We start from the raw sequence: 22,914 nt of genomic DNA on the forward strand, positions 1-22,914 counted from the left end.
GCACAAACACCAGGTCAAGGCACAAACACCAGGTCCAGGCACAAACACCAGGTCCAGGCACAAACACCAGGTCCAGGCACAAACACCTAATCTAGGCCGGCACAAACTCCAGATCCTGGCTGGCACAAACACCAGGTTCCAGCTGGCACAAACACCAGGTCCAGGCACAAACACCAAGTCCTGGCTGGCACAAACACCAGGTTCCGGCCGGCACAAACACCAGGTCCAGGTACAAACACCAGGTACACGCTGGCACAAACACCAGGTTCCGGCCAGCACAAACACCAGGTACAGGCAAGCACAAACACCAGGTCGAGGCACAAATACCAGGTACAGGCCGGCAAAAACACCAGGTACAGGCCGGCACAAACACCAGGTCCAGGCACAAAAAACCAGGTTCCAGCCGGCATAAACACCAGGTCTGGGCACAAACACCAGGTACAGGCTGGCACAAACACCAGGTTACGGCCGGTACAAACACCAGGTCCGGGCACAAACACCAGTTACAGGCCGGCACAAACACCAGGTCGAGGCACAAACACCAGGTACAGACCGGCACAAACCCTAGGTACAGGCCGGCACAAACACCAGGTCCAGGCACAAACACCTGGTCCCAGGCCGGCACAAACTCCACGTCCTGGCTGGCACAAACACCAGGTTCCAGCTGGCGCAAACACCAGGTCCAGGCCGGCACAAACACCAGGTCCAGGTACAAACACCAGGTACAGGCTGGCACAAACACCAGGTTCTGGCCAGCACAAACACCAGGTAAAGGCCGGCACAAACACCAGGTTGAGGCACAAATACCAGGTACAAGCCGGCACAAACACCAGGTACAGGCCGCCACAAACACCAGGTCCTGGCTGGCACAAACACCAGGTTCCGGCCGGCACAAACACCAGGTCCAGGTACAAACACCAGGTACAGGCCGGCACAAACCCCAGGTATAGGCCGCCACAAACACCAGGTCCAGGCACAAACACCAGGTCCAGGCACAAACACCTGGTCTAGGCCGGCACAAACTCCAGGTCCTGGCTGGCACAAACACCAGGTTCCAGCTGGCGCAAACACCCGGTCCAGGCACAAACACCAGGTCCTGGCAGGCACAAACACCAGGTTCCGGCCGGCACAAACACCAGGTGCAGGTACAAACACCAGGTGCAGGTACAAACACCAGGTACAGGCTGGCACAAACACCAGGTTCCGGCCGGCACGAACAGCAGGTCCGGGCACAAACACCAGGTACAGGCTGGCACAAACACCAGGTCGAAGCACAAATACCAGGTACAGGCCGGCACAAACCCCAGATACAGGCTGGCACAAACACCAGGTACAGGCCGGCACAAACACCAGGTCCAGGCACAAACACCTGGTCTAGGCCGGCACAAACTCCAGGTCGTGGCTGGCACAAACACCAGGTTGTGGCTGGCACAAACACCAGGTTCCAGCTGGCACAAACACCAGGTCCAGGCACAAACACCAGGTTCCGGCCGGCACAAACACCAGGTCCAGGTACAAACACCAGGTACAGGCCGGCACAAACCCCAAGTACAGGCCAGCACAAACACCAGGTCCGGGCACAAACACCAGGTCCAGGCACAAACACCTGGTCTAGGCCGGCACAAACACCAGGTCCTGGCTGGCGCAAACACCAGGTCCTGGCTGGCGCAAACACCAGGTCCAGGCACAAACACCAGGTCCGGGCACAAACACCAGGTCCGGGCACAAACACCAGGTACTGGCCGGCACAAACACCAGGTACAGGCCGGCAGAAACACCAGGTACAGCCCGGCACAAACACCAGGTCCAGGCACAAACACCAGGTACAGGCCGGCACAAACACCAGGTCCAGGCACAAACACCTGGTCTAGGCCGGCACAAACTCCAGGTCGTGGCTGGCACAAATACCAGGTCGTGGCTGGCACAAACACAAGGTTCCAGCTGGCACAAACACCAGGTTCCAGCTGGCACAAACACCAGGTCCAGGGTCAAACACCAGGTTCCGGCCGGCACAAACACCAGGTCCAGGTACAAACACCAGGTTCCGGCCGGCACACACACCAGGTCCAGGTACAAACACCGGGTACAGGCCGGCACAAACCCCAGGTACAGGCCAGCACAAACACCAGGTCCGGGCACAAACACCAGGTCCAGGCACAAACACCAGGTCCCGGCACAAACACCAGGTACAGGCCGGCGCAAACCCCAGGTACAGGCCAGCACAAACACCAGGTACGGGCCAGCACAAACACCAGGTACGGGCACAAACACCAGGTCCAGGCACAAACACATGGTCTAGGCCGGTACAAACTCCAGGTCCTGGCTGGCACAAACACCAGGTCCTGGCTGGCGCAAATACCAGGTCCGGGCACAAACACCAGGCCCAGGTACAAACTCCAGGCCCAGGTACAAACTCCAGGCCCAGGTACAAACTCCAGGTCCTGGCACAAACACAAGGTTCCAGCTGGTGCAAACACCAGGTACGGGCACAAACACCAGGTCCAGGCACAAACACCTGGTCTAGGCCGGTACAAACTCCAGGTCCTGGCTGGCACAAACACCAGGTCCTGGCTGGCGCAAATACCAGGTCCGGGCACAAACACCAGGCCCAGGTACAAACTCCAGGCCCAGGTACAAACTCCAGGCCCAGGTACAAACTCCAGGTCCTGGCACAAACACCAGGTTCCAGCTGGTGCAAACACCAGGTCCGGGCACAAACACCAGGTCCAGGCACAAACACCAGGTACAGGCTGGCACAAACACCAGGTCCAGGCACAAACACCAGGTCCAGGCACAAACACCAGGTCCTGGCACAAACACCAGGCCCAGGCCAGCAGACGTCCAGCTCTCCATGCTCCCAAGTTCACCCTGCTGCCCTTTACTGGGCAACTACAGCACAATCATGCGATGTGCCCCTATTCCTGTCCAATCAACATCTCTAAAGAACACCCCGGTGCTGGCGGGCCCCCTTAAGCAGGAGTAGGGTAGAACACCCCGGTGCTGGCGGGCCCCCTTAGGCAGGAGTAGGGTAGAACACCCCGGTGCTGGCGGGCCCCCTTAAGCAGGAGTAGGGTAGAACACCCTGGTGCTGGCGGGCCCCCTTAGGCAGGAGTAGGGTAGAACACCCCGGTGCTGGCGGGCCCCCTTAGGCAGGAGTAGGGTAGAACACCCCGGTGCTGGCGGGCCCCCTTAGGCAGGAGTAGGGTAGAACACCCCGGTGCTGGCGGGCCCCCTTAGGCAGGAGTAGGGTAGAACACCCCGGTGCTGGCGGGCCCCCTTAGGCAGGAGTAGGGTAGAACACCCCGGTCCCGGGGGACCCCTAGGCAGGAGTAGGGTAGAACACCTCGGGCAGGGCAGATCCCAGCGCCAGGGCAGCTTCTCCCGGGGGAGGGCGGCTTATGAGACAGACATGGCGCAGGACTTGGGAAGGGACAGTCTGAGGACGGTTCCTGTTCCTGCACAAGTGGGAGACAGTGCCTGCTTCGGAGCACCCCGACACCTAGAGACAGAAGACCTGGGCACAGCCCTCGCCCTGGGGGCCTAGGATGAATGTCACATCATCTCCCTAAGGAGCTCCACCAATCAGACCACTCAGTCCCACCGGCACGGAAATGCCTGATGGGCTCCAGCCCTGGAGTAACCCCAGTTATCCGCACCCCACCAAACAGCACAATAAATCCCTTTCTACGAAGACTCCAAAATGAACGGCACAAAAAGTCGTCTTTGTTGACAGACTCTGAGGGTGATGTGCATTGACTCGGAAGTGTCCTCGGGCCTGCAGCAGAGAGGCCAAGGAGTGGATGGGCACGGAGACTGGAGTGCAGACTCCGCCACGTTAGCGGACACCACAGCCCAGGGTCGAGTAGATTTTAGTTACATCACCGGTCCCCAGCCCCATGTAGGCAGCCCCAGCTGAGAGGCCAATGATTACATGGGATGAAGGGGACTTCCGTGCACTTCAGCTGGCTGCTTCGCCCTATCTGTGAGGAAAGGTGCCTGGAGGATGTTTAACTGCAACGTTGTCTGCTCAAAGTTCAAAGGCTTTAAAAAAACACATGTGCATACTCCCCAGCTCCCCCGCGTTAAGAGAGTGCTGACACGTGTGTACCCTCCAGCTTGCCTCCCCCAGGCTCGAGTGGGCTCCCCCTCTAAACTACGCCAGCCCTGTCAGGTTTCCCAGGTCCATGTGCTGCTCCAATCCACGCTTTTTCTTTGAAATCTGGAACTTGAAATCATGTTTTTCCCATTATCAAACAGGACTACAAGTCCCAGAATGCAAGAACAAAATCTGGAGTGAAGCAGCACATCACGCATGGACCTGGGACACTTGGCAGCTAAGCACTCAGTCTCATCCTACCCTGGGGCCTCTAACGCCCAAGGACCGCCCCCAAGTGACCCAGAGGCTGCGGGAGCCTCAGTGTGTAACCTAAGGGTACTCCCCTAGTGGCCCAGAGGCTCCGTGGGCCTCAGTGTGTACCCTACCATGTGGCCTCTAACTCCTTAGGGTTCTCCCCAAGTGCCCAGAGGCTCCGTGAGCCTCAGTCCTACCCTGTGGCCTCTAACTCCTAAGGGTAGTCCCATAGTGGTCGAGGGACTGCGGGGGCCTCAGTGTGTACCCTAAGGGTACTCCCCTAGTGGCCCACAGGCTGCAGGGTTCTCAGTGTGTACCATAAGGATACTCCTCTAGTGGTCCGGGGGCTGCAGGGACCTCAGTGTGTAACCTAAGGGTACTCCCCTAGTGGCCCAGAGGCTGCGGGGGCCTCAGTGTGTAACCTAAGGGTACTCCCCTAGTGGTCCAGGGGCTGCGGGGGCCTCAGTGTGTAACCTAAGGGTACTCCCCAAGTGGCCCACAGGCCTCAGTGTGTACCATAAGGATACTCCCCTAGTGGCCCAGAGGCTGCGGGGGGCCTCAGTGTGTACCGTAAGAGTACTCCCCTAGTGGTCGAGGGGCTGCGTGGGCCTCGGTGTGTAACCTAAGGGTACTCCCCTAGTGGCCTAGAGGCTGCGGGGGCCTCAGTGTGTACCCTAAGGGTACTCCCCTAGTGGCCCACAGGCTGCAGGGTCCTCAGTGTGTACCATAAGGATACTCCTCTAGTGGTCCGGGGGCTGCAGGGACCTCAGTGTGTAACCTAAGGGTACTCCCCTAGTGGCCCAGAGGCTGCGGGGGCCTCAGTGTGTAACCTAAGGGTACTCCCCTAGTGGTCCAGGGGCTGCGGGGGCCTCAGTGTGTAACCTAAGGGTACTCCCCAAGTGGCCCACAGGCCTCAGTGTGTACCATAAGGATACTCCCCTAGTGGCCCAGAGGCTGCGGGGGGCCTCAGTGTGTACCGTAAGAGTACTCCCCTAGTGGTCGAGGGGCTGCGTGGGCCTCGGTGTGTAACCTAAGGGTACTCCCCTAGTGGCCTAGAGGCTGCGGGGGGCTCAGTGTGTACCCTAAGGGTACTCCCCAAGTGGCCCAGAGGCTGCGGGGGCCTCAGTGTGTAACCTAAGGATACTTCACTAGTGGTCCAGGGACTGCGGGGGCCTCAGTGTGTACCCTAAGGGTACTCCCCAAGTGGCCCAGAGGCTCCGTGGGCCTCAGTGTGTAACCTAAGGGTACTCCCCAAGTGGTCCACATGCTGCAGGGACCTCAGTGTGTACCATAAGGATACTCCTCTAGTGGTCCGGGGGCTGCAGGGACCTCAGTGTGTAACCTAAGGGTACTCCCCTAGTGGCCCAGAGGCTCCGTGGGCCTCAGTGTGTACCCTAAGGGTACTCCCCTAGTGGCCTAGAGGCCGCGGGGGCCTCGGGGTGCACTCACTCTGTGCCACTGACATACCTTGTGCGCCTCTGCAGCCTCCTCTAAGATCACCACGGCGTGTCCCCGGTGCTCCCTGCACCTGTCGCACACCACACAGATGGGGGTCCGGTCCGTGGTGCAGAACATGAGCAGCCGCTCCCCGTGGCGGGGGCACAGATGGGAGTCCGGCTCCTGCAGCTGCCTCAGCTTCTCCACAATGTTCCCCAGTTGCCTGTTGGGCCGGAGGAGGCCCCCGGGAGCCACTGCCCTGCACTCGGGACAGGGGCGGTCCTGCTGGGCGCCCCGCCAGGACAGAGTGATGCAGGGGCGGCAGAAGTTGTGCCCACAGTCCAGGGCCACGGGGTCCTGGAAGAAGCCCAGGCAGATGGAGCAGGTGGCCTCCTCTCTCAGGGCCCGGAGCTGGCCCGCGGTGGCCATGGTCCCCTCCCCGAGCGCACAGAACAAGGTTCGCTTCCTGGGGCGTCTCTGGTCTCACCCCGGACACGCCTCACAGCCGTCACAGGTAAGTGGGTTCCGCTCCCAAGGACTGGGAGTGTCCACCTCTGTGCTGGGCTGGCAGCGACACGTCATGGGGCGGCCATAAAAGCTCCCATGAACCCGTAGGTCCGAGGGTGACCACCAGAGGACTTCTTCCCAGTGCTTAATTTGTAAATAAAAAGGTGCCGGTGCTCCAAGCCCTCCTCTTAAACATGTGGCTGCTGCCGTTAAATGTGTGAACAGGGAATACTGAGGTGGCTTAATCCTGAAGCCATCTCGAGCCTTTTTAATCCATATAAAGCCACTCCCTGCCCCTCCAGCTCACTCCTGCAGCTTTCTACTTCCTCCCTTTGTGACGCTTTTTCGTTTTTCCCTCCCCCCGTCTGTCCCATAAGTGACTTCTGTTCGCAGCAAATGCTTGAGGCAGAAGAGTAAGCTCCGCCCTCAAAAATAAGTGCCAGTGCTCAGCACCGGAAACAACAAGCACAAATTAAGGACTGCTTCTTGCACCCCTGGACACTTTGGTATTACAGAAGAGAACATTGGCCAGTCGAGTCATACCAGGAGCACTCCCTGAATTACAGTTTGGGTGCACGGTCCCGATTTGTGCAGCGGAGCACCCTCAGCTGGGTGCGTTACAAGCAGAGCAGGACACTGCACCCGACTGCAGTAAAATGAACGCTATCCTCAGGGCGCGACTGTAGGAGGCTGGCCTGGCTTGTAGTGGGTACCAAGGGGTACTTACACTCTGTACCAGGACCAGTTATCCCTTATTAGTGTAGAGGGGTGTCTAGCCGCTTAGGCTGATAGAAAAGGTAGCTTAGCAGAGCAGCTTAGGCTGAACTAGGAGACGAGTGAAGCTCCTACTATACCACTAGTGTCACTTGCACAATGCCATAAGAAAACACAATACACAGATATACTAAAAATAAAGGTACTTTATTTTTATGACAATATGCCAAAAGTATCTCAGTGAGTACCCTCAGTATGAGGATAGCAAATATACACAAGATATATGTACACAATACCAAAAATATGCAGTATAGTCTTAGAAAACAGTGCAAACAATGTATAGTTACAATAGGATGCAATGGGGACACATAGGGATAGGGGCAACACAAACCATATACTCCAAAAGTGGAATGCGAACCACGAATGGACCCCAAACCTATGTGACCTTGTAGAGGGTCGCTGGGACTGTAAGAAAACAGTGAGGGTTAGAAAAATAGCCCACCCCAAGACCCTGAAAAGTGAGTGCAAAGTGCACTAAAGTTCCCCAAAGAGCACAAAAGTTGTGATAGGGGAATTCTGCAGGAAAGACACAAACCAGCAATGCAACAACAATGGATTTCCAGTCGAGGGTACCTGTGGAACAAGGGGACCAAGTCCAAAAGTCACAAGCAAGTCGGAGATGGGCAGATGCCCAGGAATTGCCAGCTGTGGGTGCAAAGAAGTTGCTACTGGACAGTAGAAGCTGAGGATTCTGCAGGAACGACAAGGGCTAGAGACTTCCCCTTTGGAGGATGGTTCCCCCACGCCGTGGAGAGTCGTGCAGAAGTATTTTCCTGAAGAAAGACCGCCAACTAGCCTTGCTACCTGCAAGTCGTGCAGTTAGCATTTTTGGATGCTGCTGTGGGCCAGGAGGGACCAAGATGTAGCCAATTGCGTCTGGAGACAGAGGGGGCGTCGAGCAAAACAAGCATTCCTCTCAGAAGCAGGCAGCACCCGCAGAAGTGCTGGAACAGGCACTACGAAAAGGAGTGAAATGGTGCTCACCCGAAGTCGCACAAAGGAGTCCCACGTCGCCGGAGGACAACTTAGAAAGTCGTGCAATGCAGGTTAGAGTGCCGTGGACCCAGGCTTGGCTGTGCACAAAGGATTTCCGCCGGAAGAGCACAGAGGCCGGAGTAGCTGCAAAAGTCGCGGTTCCCAGCAATGCAGTCTGGCGTGGGGAGGCAAGGACTTACCTCCACCAAACTTGGATGGAAGAGTCACTGGACTGTGGGAGTCACTTGGACAGAGTTGCTGGATTCAAGGGACCTCGCTCGTCGTGCTGAGAGGAGACCCAGGGTACCGGTAATGCAGTTCTTTGGTGCCTGCGGTTGCAGGGGGACGATTCCGTCGGCCCACTGGAGATTTCTTCGGAGCTTCTAGTGCAGAGAGGAGGCAGACTACCCCCACAGCATGCACCACCAGGAAAACAGTCGAGAAGGCGGCAGGATCAGCGTTACAGAGTTGCAGTAGTCGTCTTCGCTACTTTGTTGCAGTTTTGCAGGCTTCCAGCGCGGTCAGCAGTCGATTCCTTGGCAGAAGGTGAAGAGAGAGATGCAGAGGAATTCTGATGAGCTCTTGCATTCGTTATCTAAGGAATTCCCCAAAGCAGAGACCCTAAATAGCCAGAAAAGAGGGTTTGGCTACTTAGGAGAGAGGATAGGCTAGCAACACCTGAAGGAGCCTATCAGAAGGAGTTTCTGACGTCACCTGCTGGCACTGGCCACTCAGAGCAGTCCGGTGTGCCAGCAGCACCTCTGTTTCCAAGATGGCAGATGTCTGGAGCACACTGGAGGAGCTCTGGGCACCTCCCAGGGGAGGTGCAGGCCAGGGGAGTGGTCACTCCACTTTCCTTTGTCCAGTTTCGCGCCAGAGCAGGGCTGAGGAGTCCCTGAACCGGTGTAGACTGGCTTATGCAGAAATGGGCAGCATCTGTGACCATGAAAGCATTTCCAGAGGCTGGGGGAGGCTACTCCTCCCCTGCCTTAACACCTTTTTCCAAAGGGAGAGGGTGTAACACCCTCTCTCTGAGGAAGTCCTTTGTTCTGCCATCCTGGGCCAGGCCTGGCTGGACCCCAGGAGGGCAGAAACCTGTCTGAGGGGTTGGCAGCAGCTGCAGTGAAACCCCTGAAAAGGCAGTTTGGCAGTACCAGGGTCTGTGCTACAGACCAGTGGGATCATGGGATTGTACCAACTATGCCAGGATGGCATACAGGGGGCAATTCCATGATCATAGACATGTTACATGGCCATATTCGGAGTTACCATTGTGAAGCTACACATAGGTAGTGACCTATGTGTAGTGCACACGTGTAATGGTGTCCCCGCACTCACAAAGTCTGGGGAATTTGCCCTGAACAATGTGGGGGCACCTTGGCTAGTGCCAGGGTGCCCACACACTAAGTAACTTTGCACCTAACCTTTACCAGGTAAAGGTTAGACATATAGGTGACTTATAAGTTACTTAAGTGCAGTGGTAAATGCCTGTGAAATAACGTGGACGTTATTTCACTCAGGCTGCAGTGGCAGGCCTGTGTAAGAATTGTCAGAGCTCCCTATGGGTGGCAAAAGAAATGCTGCAGCCCATAGGGATCTCCTGGAACCCCAATACCCTGGGTACCTCAGTACCATATACTAGGGAATTATAAGGGTGTTCCAGTATGCCAATGTGAATTGGTGAATTTGGTCACTAGCCTGTTAGTGACACTTTGGAAAGAAATGAGAGAGCATAACCACTGAGGTTCTGGATAGCAGAGCCTCAGTGAGACAGTTAGTCATAACACAGGTAACACATTCAGGCACACTTATGAGCACTGGGGCCCTGGCTGGCAGGGTCCCAGTGACAGATACAACTAAAACAACATATATATACAGTGAAAAATGGGGGTAACATGCCAGGCAAGATGGTACTTTCCTACAACAGCCTAGCCTGGGTCCGCAGCAGTCCATCCTGCAGTGCACAGCTCCCTGAGTTGTCATCGGACATCGTGGGACCCTCCTTTGTGACTCTGAGTCCTCTCCGGTTCACAAATCTTCTAAGTGCCTGCTCCGGTACTTCTACGGGTGCTGCCTGCTTCTGTGGGGGCTCTCTGAGTTGATCAGCGCCCCCTCTGTTTCCTCCTCCAAGTGGCAACATCCTGGTCCCTCCTGGGCCCCTGCAGCACCCAAAAATCTCTACCGCGACCCTTGCAGCTAGCAAGGCTTGATTGCATTATTTCTGCGTGGGAACATTTCTGCAATCTTCATCGCGACGTGGGACATCTTCCATCCAAAGGAGAAGTTGCTAGTCCTCTTCGTTGTGCAGAAATCCAAGATTCTTCCATCCAGAGGCAGCTTCCTTACATCTTCATCCGTGGTTTTCTGGGCTCCTGCCCCCCTGGACACTATCGCGACTATTGGACTTGGTCCCCTTGCTTTGCAGGTCCTCAGGTCCAGGAATCCAGTTTCAGTGTTTTGCTGGTGCTTGCTGTTCTTGCAGAATCCCCCTATCACGACTACTGTGTCCTATTGGGGTTTTAGGAGTACTTTACTCCTACTTTTGAGGGACTTGGGGTGGGGTATTTTACTACAGTTTTCGTACTGTTTTCTTACAGTCCCAGCGACCCTCTACAAGCTCCCATAGGCCTGGGGTCCAATCGTGGTTCGCATTCCACTTTTGGAGTATATGGTTTGTGTTGCCCCTATACCTATGTCTACCTTTTGCATCCTATTGTAATTCTACACAGTCTGCATTACTGTTCTAGCTATTACTTACCTGTTTTGGGGTTGTGTTCATATAACTTGTGTATATTACTTACCTTCTAACTGAGGCTGCTCACTGTGAGAAAGTAGCCTCTTTCTAGCCTTAATACCCCCACTTTTGGCCTGTTTGTGAGTATATGTCAGGGTGTTTTCACTGTCTCACTGGGATCCTGCTAGCCAGGGCCCAGTGACCCAGTGCTCATAGTGAAAACCCTATGTTTTCAGTTTGTTTGTTATGTTTCACTGGGACCCTGCTGGCCAGGACCCCAGTGCTCATATGTTTGTGGCCTATATGTATGTGTTCCCTGTGTGATGCCTAACTGTCTCACTGAGGCTCTGCTAACCAGAACCTCAGTGGTTATGCTCTCTCTGCTTTCCAAATTTGTCACTAACAGGCTAGTGACTAAATTTACCAATTTACATTGGCATACTGGTACACCCATATAATTCCCTAGTATATGGTACTGAGGTACTGGGTATTGGGGTTCCAGGAGATCCCTATGGGCTGCAGCATTTCTTTTGCCACCCATAGGGAGCTCTGACAATTCTTACACAGGCCTGCCACTGCAGCCTGATGAAATAACGTCCACGTTATTTCCCAGCCATTTACCACTGCACATAAGTAACTTATAAGTCACCTATATATCTAACCTTCACCTGGTGAAGGTTGGGTGCAAAGTTACTTATTGTGTGGGCACCCTGGCACTAGCCAAGGTGCCCCCACATTGTTCAGGGCAAATTGCCCGGACTTTGTGAGTGCGGGGACACCATTACACGCATGCCCTACACATAGGGCACCACCTATGTGTAGCGTCACAATGGTAACTCCGAACATGGCCATGTAACATGTCTAAGATCATGGAATTGTCACCTATTGGGGAGACAATTCCACGATCCCCCGGGTCTCTAGCACAGAACCCGGGTACTGCCAAACTGCCTTTCTGGGGTTTCACTGCAGCTGCTGCTGCTGCCAACCCCTTAGACAAGTTTCTGCCCCCCTGGGGTCCAGGCAGCCCTGGCCCAGGAAGGCAGAAGAAAGAACTTCCTCAGATACAGGGTGTTACACCCTCTCCCTTTGGAAAAGGTGAGGAGGGCTGGGGAGGAGTAGCCTCCCCCAGCCTGTGGAAATGCTTTGATGGGCACAGATGCTGCCCATCTCTGCATAAGCCAGTCTACAACGGTTCTGCAGGGGCTCTCTGAGTTGCTGAGCGCCACCTCTGTCTCCTCCTCCAAGGGGCGACCTCCTGGTCCTTCCTGGACCCCAGCAGCACCCAAAATCCTCAACCGCAACTCTTGCAGCTAGCAAGGCTTGTTTGTGGTCTTTCCGCATGGAAAGAACTCTGCATCCTCTAGCACACCGTGGGACATCTTCTGACCAAAGGAGAAGTTCCTGGCACCATCCGTCGTTGCAAAATCTTTGGCTTCTTCCACCCAGAGGCAGCCGTTTTGCACCTTCATCCGGGCTTTAGTGGGCTCCTGCCCCCCCTGGACACTTTCGTGACTCTTGGACTTGGTCCTCTTCCTTTACAGGTCCTCAGGTCCAGGAATCCGTCTTCAGTATTTTGCTGGTGGTTGATGTTCTTGCAGAATCCCCTATCTCGACTTTACTGCCTTTTTGTGGTAGTAGGGTAACTTTACTCCTACTTTTCAGGGTCTTGGGGTGGGGTATCTTGGACAGCCTTAGTGTTTTCTTACACTCCCAGCGACCCTCTACAACCTACACTAGGCCTGGGGTCCATTCGTGGTTCGCATTCCAGTTTTAGAGTACATGGTTTGTGTTGCCCCTAGGCCTATTGTCTCCTATTGCATTCTATTGTGTTCTACATTGTTTGCATTACTTTTCTAACTGTTACTTACCTGATTTTGGTTTGTGTACATATAATTGGTGTATATTACTTACCTCCTAAGTGAGGATATCCTCTGAGATACTTTTGGTATATTGTCACTAAAATAAAGTACCTTTAGTTTTTAGTAACTCTGAGTATTGTGTTTTCTTGTGATATAGTGCTATATGATATAAGTGGTATAGTAGGAGCTTGCATGTCTCCTAGTTCAGCCTAAGCTGCTCTGCTATAGCTACCTTCTATCAGCCTAAGCTGCTAGAAACACCTCTTCTACACTAATAAGGGATAACTGGACCTGGCACAGGGTGTAAGTACCACAAGGTACCCACTATAAGCAAGGCCAGCCTTCTACAGTGTACTGTTAGTGCTATGAGGCCCCAGCCTGTGCCAGAAAGCATTGAGAACCTGTAGTCATTATGTTAAACTTGCACTACACACAGCATAAGGCAGACGGCTACCAAATGTGCCAGAAGGTTTCAGATAACAAGGTGCTTCCAAATGTAGGTTTTAGTAATACCCAGACTGCACCTAATCATGTATTTTTATATAACTGCCCTGAAACACACACACCTCTCGGCTCAGCTGGTAACTCCCTCGCACTACCAGTCGAAAAGAATACATCTCTCTCATCGCAAAGGTGCCTGTGAATCGATCAATTAAACCATTACCAGGTCCCATGACGCCTTTACATTTGCAGATTAACCATTTGTGCGCATCTGCATTTCTTTCAAGGCAACCAGGTACCCCGCAAGAAGGCCTGTTCGTTGTTACACGCCTGCCACACTCTCAGCTTCACACAACCGGAGACTCCCTCAATGAAACTTCAGCTGAAGCATCTTCACTATTGGAATGTACCGTCCTGGGCGGTTATCGAATCATAACAAGTAGGGGAATGGTTTATCATACATTAAAAAGGCATGGTCACCTCGTGCCCCTCCGATCCCACCCACTTCAGCCACTGAGGGGAGTCCCAGGCTACTAGTCGGTGACAGGTAGTTCCTGCCTCACCCAGAGCTTTAAATGGGCAGGTACTGTCCAGTACCGAGTACCTGCGCTTCTCAGCACTGCTCCGGTACATTCGATAGGAGATGGCCTGCACTTCTCAGCACTGCTGCAATACATGTAATAGGAGATGACCTGCACTTCTCAGCACTGCTGCAATACATGTAATAGGAGAGTACCTGCACTTCTCAGCACTGCTGCAATACGTGCAATAGGAGAGCACCTGCACTTCTCAGCACTGCTGCAATACATGTAATAGGAGATGACCTGCACTTCTCAGCACTGCTGCAATACATGTAATAGGAGAGTACCTGCACTTCTCAGCACTGCTGCAATACGTGCAATAGGAGAGCACCTGCACTTCTCAGCACTGCTGCAATACATGTAATAGGAGATGACCTGCACTTCTCAGCACTGCTGCAATACATTTAATAGGAGAAATCCTGCACTTCTCAGCACTGCTGCAATACATGTAATAGGAGATGACCTGCACTTCTCAGCACTGCTGCAATACATGTAATAGGAGATGACCTGCACTTCTCAGCACTGCTGCAATACATGTAATAGGAGAGTATCTGCACTTCTCAGCACTGCTGCAATACATGTAATAGGAGAGCACCTGCACTTCTCAGCACTGCTGCAATACATGTAATAGGAGATGACCTGCACTACTCAGCACTGCTGCAATACATTTAATGGGAGAGTACCTTCACTTCTCAGCACTGCTGCAGTACATTCTATGGTAGAGTACCTGCACTTCTCAGCACTCCTGCAATACATTTAGTGGAGGAGTACCTGCACTTCTCAGCACTGCTGCAATACATGTAATAGGAGAGCACCTGCACTTCTCAGCACTGCTGCAATACATGTAATAGGAGAGTACCTGCACTTCTCAGCACTGATGCAATACATGTAATATGAGAGCGCCTGCACTTCTCAGCACTGCTGCAATACATGTAATAGGAGAGCGCCTGCACTTCTCAGCACTGCTGCAATACATGTAATAGGAGAGTACTGTAGGAGGCTGGACTGGCTTGTAGTGAGTACCAAGGGGTACTTGCACCTTGCACCAGGCCCAGTTATCCCTTATTAGTGTATTGGGTGTCTAGCAGCTTAGGCTGATAGATAATGGTAGCTTAGCAGAGCAGCTTAGGCTGAACTAGGAGACGTGTGAAGCTACTACAGTACCACTTAGTGTCATATGCACAATATCATAAGAAAACACAATACACAGTTATACTAAAAATAAAGGTACTTTATTTTTATGACAATATGCCAAAGTATCTTAGAGTGTACCCTCAGTGAGAGGATAGGAAATATACACAAGATATATATACACAATAGCAAAAATATGCAGTATAGTCTTAGAAAACAGTGCAAACAATGTATAGTTACAATAGGATGCAATGGGGAAACATAGGGATAGGGGCAACACAAACCATATACTCCAAAAGTGGAATGCGAACCACGAATGGACCCCAAACCTATGTGACCTTGTAGAGGGTCGCTGGGACTATTAGAAAATAGTGAGAGTTAGAAAAATAACCCTCCCCAAGACCCTGAAAAGTGAGTGCAAAGTGCACTAAAGTTCCCCTAAGGACAAAGTAGTCGTGTTAGAGGAATAATGCAGGAAAGACACAAACCAGCAATGCAACAACTGTGGATTTCTAATCTAGGGTACCTGTGGAACAAGGGGACCAAGTCCAAAAGTGCCCAGGAAATGCCAGCTGCGGGTGCAAAGAAGCTTCGACTGGACAGAAGAAGCTGATGTTTCTGCCGGAACAAAAAGGGCTAGAGACTTCCCCTTTGGTGGACGGATCCCTCTCGCCTTGGAGAGTCGTGCAAACATGTTTTCCCGCCGGAAGGACGCCAACAAGCCTTGCTACACGCAGATCGTGCGTTTGGCGTTTTTTGGACGCTGCTGGGGCCCAGGAGGGACCAGGAGGTCGCAAATTGGACCTGAAGAGAGAGGGGACGTCGAGCAAGACAAAGAGCCCTCACTGAAGCAGGTAGCACCCGGAGAAGTGCCAGAAACAGGCACTACGAGGATGCGTGAAACGGTGCTCGCCGAAGTTGCACAAAGGAGTCCCACGTCGCCGGAGACCAACTTAGAAAGTCGTGCAATGCAGGTTAGAGTGCCGTGGACCCAGGCTTGGCTGTTCACAAAGGATTTCCGCCGGAAGTGCACAGGGGCCGGAGTAGCTGCAAAGTCGCGGTTCCCAGCAATGCAGCCCAGCGAGGTGAGGCAAGGACTTACCTCCACCAAACTTGGGCTGAAGAGTCACTGGACTGTGGGGGTCACTTGGACAGAGTCGCTGGATTCGAGGGACCTCGCTCGTCGTGCTGAGAGGAGACCCAAGGGACCGGTAATGCAGCTTTTTGGTGCCTGCGGTTGCAGGGGGAAGATTCCGTCGACCCACAGGAGATTTCTTCGGAGCTTCTGGTGCAGAGAGGAGGCAGGCTACCCCCACAGCATGCACAAGCAGGAAAACAGTAGAGAAGGCGGCAGGATCAGCGTTACAGAGTTGCAGTAGTCGTCTTTGCTACTATGTTGCAGGTTTGCAGGCTTCCAGCGCGGTCAGCGGTCGTTTCCTTATCAGAAGGTGAAGAGAGAGATGCAGAGGAACTCGGATGAGCTCTTGCATTCGTTATCTGAAGTTTCCCCAGAGACAGAGACCCTAAATAGCCAGAAAAGAGGGTTTGTCTACCTAGGAGAGAGGATAGGCTACTAACACCTGAAAGAGCCTATTAGCAGGAGTCTCTGACGTCACCTGGTGGCACTGGCCACTCAGAGCAGTCCAGTGTGCCAGCAGCACCTCTGTTTCCAAGATGGCAGAGGTCTGGAGCACACTGGAGGAGCTCTGGACACCTCCCAGGGGAGGTGCAGGTCAGGGGAGTGGTCACTCCCCTTTCCTTTGTCCAGTTTCGCGCCAGAGCAGGGGCTAAGGGGTCCCTGAACCGGTCTAGACTGGCTTATGCAGAATTGGGCACCTCTGTGCCCAACAAAGCATTTCCAGAGGCTGGGGGAGGCTACTCCTCCCCTGCCTTCACACCATTTTCCAAAGGGAGAGGGTGTCACACCCTCTCTCAGAGGAAGTTCTTTGTTCTGCCATCCTGGGCCAGGCCTGGCTGGACCCCAGGAGGGCAGATGCCTGTCTGAGGGGTTGGCAGCAGCTGCAGTGAAACCCCAGGAAGGGCAGTTTGGCAGTACCAGGGCCTGTGCTACAGACCACTGGGATCATGGGATTGTGCCAACTATGCCAGGATGGCATAGAGGGGGCAATTCCATGATCATAGACATGTTACATGGCCATATTCGGAGTTACCATTGTGAAGCTACATATAGGTAGTGACCTATATGTAGTGCACGCGTGTAATGGTGTCCCCGCACTCACAAAGTTCAGGGAATTGGCTCTGAACAATGTGGGGGCACCTTGGCTAGTGCCAGGGTGCCCTCACACTAAGTAACTTTGCACCTAACCTTTACCAGGTAAAGGTTAGACATATAGGTGACTTATAAGTTACTTAAGTGCAGTGTAAAATGGCTGTGAAATAACGTGGACGTTATTTCACTCAGGCTGCAGTGGCAGGCCTGTGTAAGAATTGTCAGAGCTCCCTATGGGTGGCAAAAGAAATGCTGCAGCCCATAGGGATCTCCTGGAACCCCAATACCCTGGGTACCTCAGTACCATATACTAGGGAATTATAAGGGTGTTCCAGTAAGCCAATGTAAATTGGTAAAAATTGGTCACTAGCCTGTTAGTGACAATTTGAAAGTAATGAGAGAGCATAACCACTGAGGTTCTGGTTAGCAGAGCCTCAGTGAGACAGTTAGGCACCACACAGGGAACATATACATGCACACCTATGAGCACTGGGGCCCTGTGTGACAGGGTCCCAGTGACACATACATATAGGCCACAAACCTATGAGCACTGGGGTCCTGACCAGCAGGATCCCAGTGACACATAACAAACATACTGAAAACATAGTGTTTTCACTATGAGCACTGAGGCCTGGCTATCAGGATCCCAGTGAGACAGTGAAAACAGTGACAAACACCCTGACATACACTCACAAACAGGCCAAAAGTGGGGGTAACAAGGCTAGAAAGAGGCTACCTTCTCACAATTACCTGCACTTCTCACCACTCGTGCAATTCATGTAATAGAGGAGCACCTGCACTTCTCAGTAATGCTGTAATACATGTAACAGGAGAGTACCAGCACTTCTCATCCCTGCTGTAATACATGTAATAGGAGAGTACCTGCACTTTTCAGCACTGCTGTAATACATGTAATAGGAGAGTACCTGCTCTTCTCAGCACTGTTGCAATACATGTAATAGGAGAGTACCTGCACTTCTCATCACTGCTGCAATACGTGTAATAGGAGAGCGCCTGCACTTCTCAGCACTGCTGCAATACATGTAATAGGAGAGCACCTGCACTTCTCACCACTCCTGCAATTCATGTAATAGAACAGTACCTGCACTTCTCAGCACTGCTGCTAAACATGTAATAGGAGAGCACCTGAACTTCTCAGCACTGCTGCAATACATGTAATAGGAGAGCACCTGCACTTCTCAGCCCTGCTGCAATACATGCAATAGGAGAGCACCTAAACTTCTTAGTAATGCTGCAATACATGTAATAGGAGAGTACCTGCATGTCTCAGCACTGCTGCAATACATGTAATAGGAGAGCACCTGAACTTCTCAGCACTGCTGCAATACATGTAATAGGAGAGCACCTGCACTTCTCAGCACTGCTGCAATACATGTAATAGGGAGCACCTAAACTTCTTAGTAATGCTGCAATACAAGTAATAGGAGAGCATCTGAACTTCTTAGTAATGCTGCAAAACATGTAATAGGGGAGTATCTGAACTTCTTAGTAATGCTGTAATACATGTAATAGGAGATTACCTGCACTACTCAGCACTGCTGCAATACATTTAATGGGAGAGTACCTTCACTTCTCAGCACTGCTGCAGTACATTCTATGGTAGAGTACCTGCACTTCTCAGCACTCCTGCAATACATTTAGTGGAGGAGTACCTGCACTTCTCAGCACTGCTGCAATACATGTAATAGGAGAGTACCTGCACTTCTCAGCACTGATGCAATACATGTAATATGAGAGCGCCTGCACTTCTCAGCACTGCTGCAATACATGTAATAGGAGAGCGCCTGCACTTCTCATCACTGCTGCAATACGTGTAATAGGAGAGTGTAGGAGGCTGGACTGGCTTGTAGTGAGTACCAAGGGGGTACTTGCACCTTGCACCAGGCCCAGTTATCCCTTATTAGTGTATAGGGTGTCTAGCAGCTTAGGCTGATAGATAATGGTAGCTTAGCAGAGCAGCTTAGGCTGAACTAGGAGACGTGTGAAGCTACTACAGTACCACTTAGTGTCATATGCACAATATCATAAGAAAACACAATACACAGTTATACTAAAAATAAAGGTACTTTATTTTTATGACAATATGCCAAAGTATCTTAGAGTGTACCCTCAGTGAGAGGATAGGAAATATACACAAGATATATATACACAATAGCAAAAATATGCAGTATAGTCTTAGAAAACAGTGCAAACAATGTATAGTTACAATAGGATGCAATGGGGAAACATAGGGATAGGGGCAACACAAACCATATACTCCAAAAGTGGAATGCGAACCACGAATGGACCCCAAACCTATGTGACCTTGTAGAGGGTCGCTGGGACTATTAGAAAATAGTGAGAGTTAGGAAAATAACCCTCCCCAAGACCCTGAAAAGTGAGTGCAAAGTGCACTAAAGTTCCCCTAAGGACAAAAGAGTCGTGTTAGAGGAATAATGCAGGAAAGACACAAACCAGCAATGCAACAACTGTGGATTTCCAATCTAGGGTACCTGTGGAACAAGGGGTCCAAGTCCAAAAGTCACAAGCAAGTCGGAGATGGGCAGATGCCCAGGAAATGCCAGCTGCGGGTGCAAAGAAGCTTCGACTGGACAGAAGAAGCTGAGGTTTCTGCAAGAACGAAAAGGGCTAGAGACTTCCCCTTTGGTGGACGGATCCCTCTTGCCTTGGAGAGTCGTGCAGAAGTGTTTTCCCGCCGAAAGGACGCCAACAAGCCTTGCTACACGCAAATCGTGCGTTTGGCATTTTTGGACGCTGCTGGGGCCCAGGAGGGACCAGGAGGTGGCAAATTGGACCTGCAGAGAGAGGGGACGTCGAGCAAGACAAAGAGCCCTCACTGAAGCAGGTAGCACCCGGAGAAGTGCCAGAATCAGGCACTACGAGGATGCGTGAAACGGTGCTCGCCGAAGTTGCACAAAGGAGTCCCACGTCGCCGGAGACCAACTTAGAAAGTCGTGCAATGCAGGTTAGAGTGCCGTGGACCCAGGCTTGGCTGTGCACGAAGGATTTCTGCCGGAAGTGCACAGGGGCCGGAGTAGCTGCAAAGTCGCGGTTCCCAGCAATGCAGCCCAGCGAGGTGAGGCAAGGACTTACCTCCACCAAACTTGGGCTGAAGAGTCACTGGACTGTGGGGGTTACTTGGACAGCGTCGCTGGATTCGAGGGACCTCGCTCGTCGTGCTGAGAGGAGACCCTAGGGACCGGTAATGCAGCTTTTTGGTGCCTGCGGTTGCAGGGGGAAGATTCCGTCGACCCACGGGAGATTTCTTCGGAGCTTCTGGTGCAGAGAGGAGGCAGGCTACCCTCACAGCATGCACAAGCAGGAAAACAGTCGAGAAGGCGTCAGGATCAGCGTTACAGAGTTGCAGTAGTCGTCTTTGCTACTATGTTGCAGGTTTGCAGGTTTCCAGCGCGGTCAGCGGTCGATTCCTTATCAGAAGGTGAAGAGAGAGATGCAGAGGAACTTGGCTCAGCTCATGCATTCGTTATCTAAAGTTTCCCCAGAGACAGAGACCCTAAATAGCCAGAAAAGAGGGTTTGGCTACCTAGGGGAGAGGAAAGGATACTAACACCTGAAGGAGCCTATCACAAGGAGTCTCTGACGTCACCTGGTGGCACTGGCCACTCAGAGCAGTCCAGTGTGCCAACAGCACCTCTGTTTCCAAGATGGCAGAGGTCTGGAGCACACTGGAGGAGCTCTGGACACCTCCCAGGGGAGGTGCAGGTCAGGGGAGTGGTCACTCCCCTTTCCTTTGTCCAGTTTCGCGCCAGAGCAGGGGCTAAGGGGTCCCTGAACCGGTGTAGACTGGCTTATGCAGAATTGGGCACATCTGTGCCCAACAAAGCATTTCCAGAGGCTGGGGGAGGCTACTCCTCCCCTGCCTTCACACCATTTTCCAAAGGGAGAGGGTGTCACACCCTCTCTCAGAGGAAGTTCTTTGTTCTGCCATCCTGGGCCAGGCCTGGCTGGACCCCAGGAGGGCAGCTGCCTGTCTGAGGGGTTGGCAGCAGCAGCAGCTGCAGTGAAACCCCAGGAAGGGCAGTCTGGCAGTACCAGGGTCTGTGCTACAGACCACTGGGATCATGGAATTGTACCAACAATGCCAGGATGGCATAGAGGGGGCAATTCCATGATCATAGACATGTTACATGGCCATATTCGGAGTTACCATGGTGAAGCTACATATAGGTAGTGACCTATATGTAGTGCACGCGTGTAATGGTGTCCCCGCACTCACAAAGTTCAGTGAATTGGCTCTGAACAATGTGGGGGCACCTTGGATAGTGCCAGGGTGCCCTCACACTAAGTAACTTTGCACCTAACCTTTACCAGGTAAAGGTTAGACATATAGGTGACTTATAAGTTACTTAAGTGCAGTGTAAAATGGCTGTGAAATAACGTGGACGTTATTTCACTCAGGCTGCAGTGGCAGGCCTGTGTAAGAATTGTCAGAGCTCCCTGTGGGTGGCAAAAGAAATGCTGCAGCCCATAGGGATCTCCTGGAATCCCAATACCCTGGGTACCTCAGTACCATATACTAGGGAATTATAAGGGTGTTCCAGTAAGCCAATGTAAATTGGTAAAAATGGTCACTAGCCTGTCAGTGACAATTTGGAAAGAAATGAGAGAGCATAACCACTGAGGTTCTGATTAGCAGAGCCTCAGTGAGACAGTTAGTCACTACACAGGTAACACATTCAGGCACACTTATGAGCACTGGGGCCCTGGGTTACCAGGGTCCCAGTGACACATACAACTAAAACAACATATATACAGTGAAAAATGGGGGTAACATGCCAGGCAAGATGGTACTTTCCTACACAACCCCCCCCCAAACGAAGGACAATAAGACTAGCCATTACCTGATGAGTCTTCATTGTCTAAGTGGAAATATCTGGAGAGTCCATCTGCATTGGAGTGGCTACTCCCAGGTCTATGTTCCACTGTATAGTCCATTCCCTTTAGGGATATGGACCACCTCAACAATTTAGGATTTTCACCTTTCATTTGTTTTAGCCAAAGTAGAGGTTTGTGGTCTGTCTGAACAATGAAGTGAGTGCCAAACAGGTATGGCCTCAACTTCTTCAGAGCCCAGACCACAGCAAAGGCCTCCCTCTCAATGGCAGACCAACGGTTTTCTCTAGGGGTCAACCTTCTACTAATAAAAGCAACAGGTTGATCCTGGCCCTCAGAATTAAGTTGTGATAGGACTGCCCCTACTCCTAATTCAGATGCATCAGTTTGGACATAGAATTTTTTAGAGTAACAAGGGCTTTTCAGGACAGGTGCAGAGCACATGGCCTGCTTTAGCTCCTCAAAAGCTTTCTGACAGTTTGCTGTCCATAATACCTTTTTAGGCATTTTCTTGGATGTGAGGTCATTAAGAGGGGCTGCCATGGAGCCATAGTTCTTAATGAACCTCCTGTAATACCCAGTGAGGCCTAGGAAGGCTCTCACCTGAGTCTGAGTGGTAGGGGGAACCCAATCAATAATAGTTTGGATTTTCCCCTGAAGTGGTGCAATCTGTTCCCCACCAACAAGGTGTCCCAGATAAACCACCTTACCCTGCCCTATCTGGCACTTTGAAGCCTTGATAGTGAGGCCTGCCTTTTGCAGGGCCTCCAAAACTTTCCAAAGGTGGACCAGGTGATCATCCCAGCTGGAGCTAAAGACAGCTATATCGTCCAAATATGCTGCACTGAAAGCTTCCAGCCCTTGCAGGACTGTGTTCACCAACCTCTGAAAAGTGGCAGGTGCATTTTTCAAACCAAAAGGCATTACAGTAAACTGGTAATGTCCTCCAATCGTAGAAAATGCAGTCTTAGGTTTAGCATCTTCTGACAATTTGATCTGCCAATACCCTGCAGTCAAAT

The 22,914-nt window shown here is 52.2% G+C and overlaps 1 protein-coding gene across 1 annotated transcript in view; it reads right to left on the reverse strand.

Annotated features, from left to right (window-relative positions):
- LOC138293759 (E3 ubiquitin-protein ligase TRIM39-like) overlaps positions 1–6,268 on the reverse strand; it is a 271,251-nt gene extending 264,983 nt beyond the window's left edge. The window contains exon 1 of the mRNA XM_069233101.1: positions 5,819–6,268. Within this exon, the coding sequence (XP_069089202.1) occupies positions 5,819–6,217 (399 nt within the window). The 5' untranslated portion in view covers positions 6,218–6,268. The remainder of the gene's footprint in view (positions 1–5,818) is intronic.
- Positions 6,269–22,914: the final 16,646 nt, after the last annotated feature.

This window comes from Pleurodeles waltl, chromosome 4_2, assembly GCF_031143425.1.
Source record: "Pleurodeles waltl isolate 20211129_DDA chromosome 4_2, aPleWal1.hap1.20221129, whole genome shotgun sequence".
NCBI lineage: Eukaryota > Metazoa > Chordata > Amphibia > Caudata > Salamandridae > Pleurodeles > Pleurodeles waltl.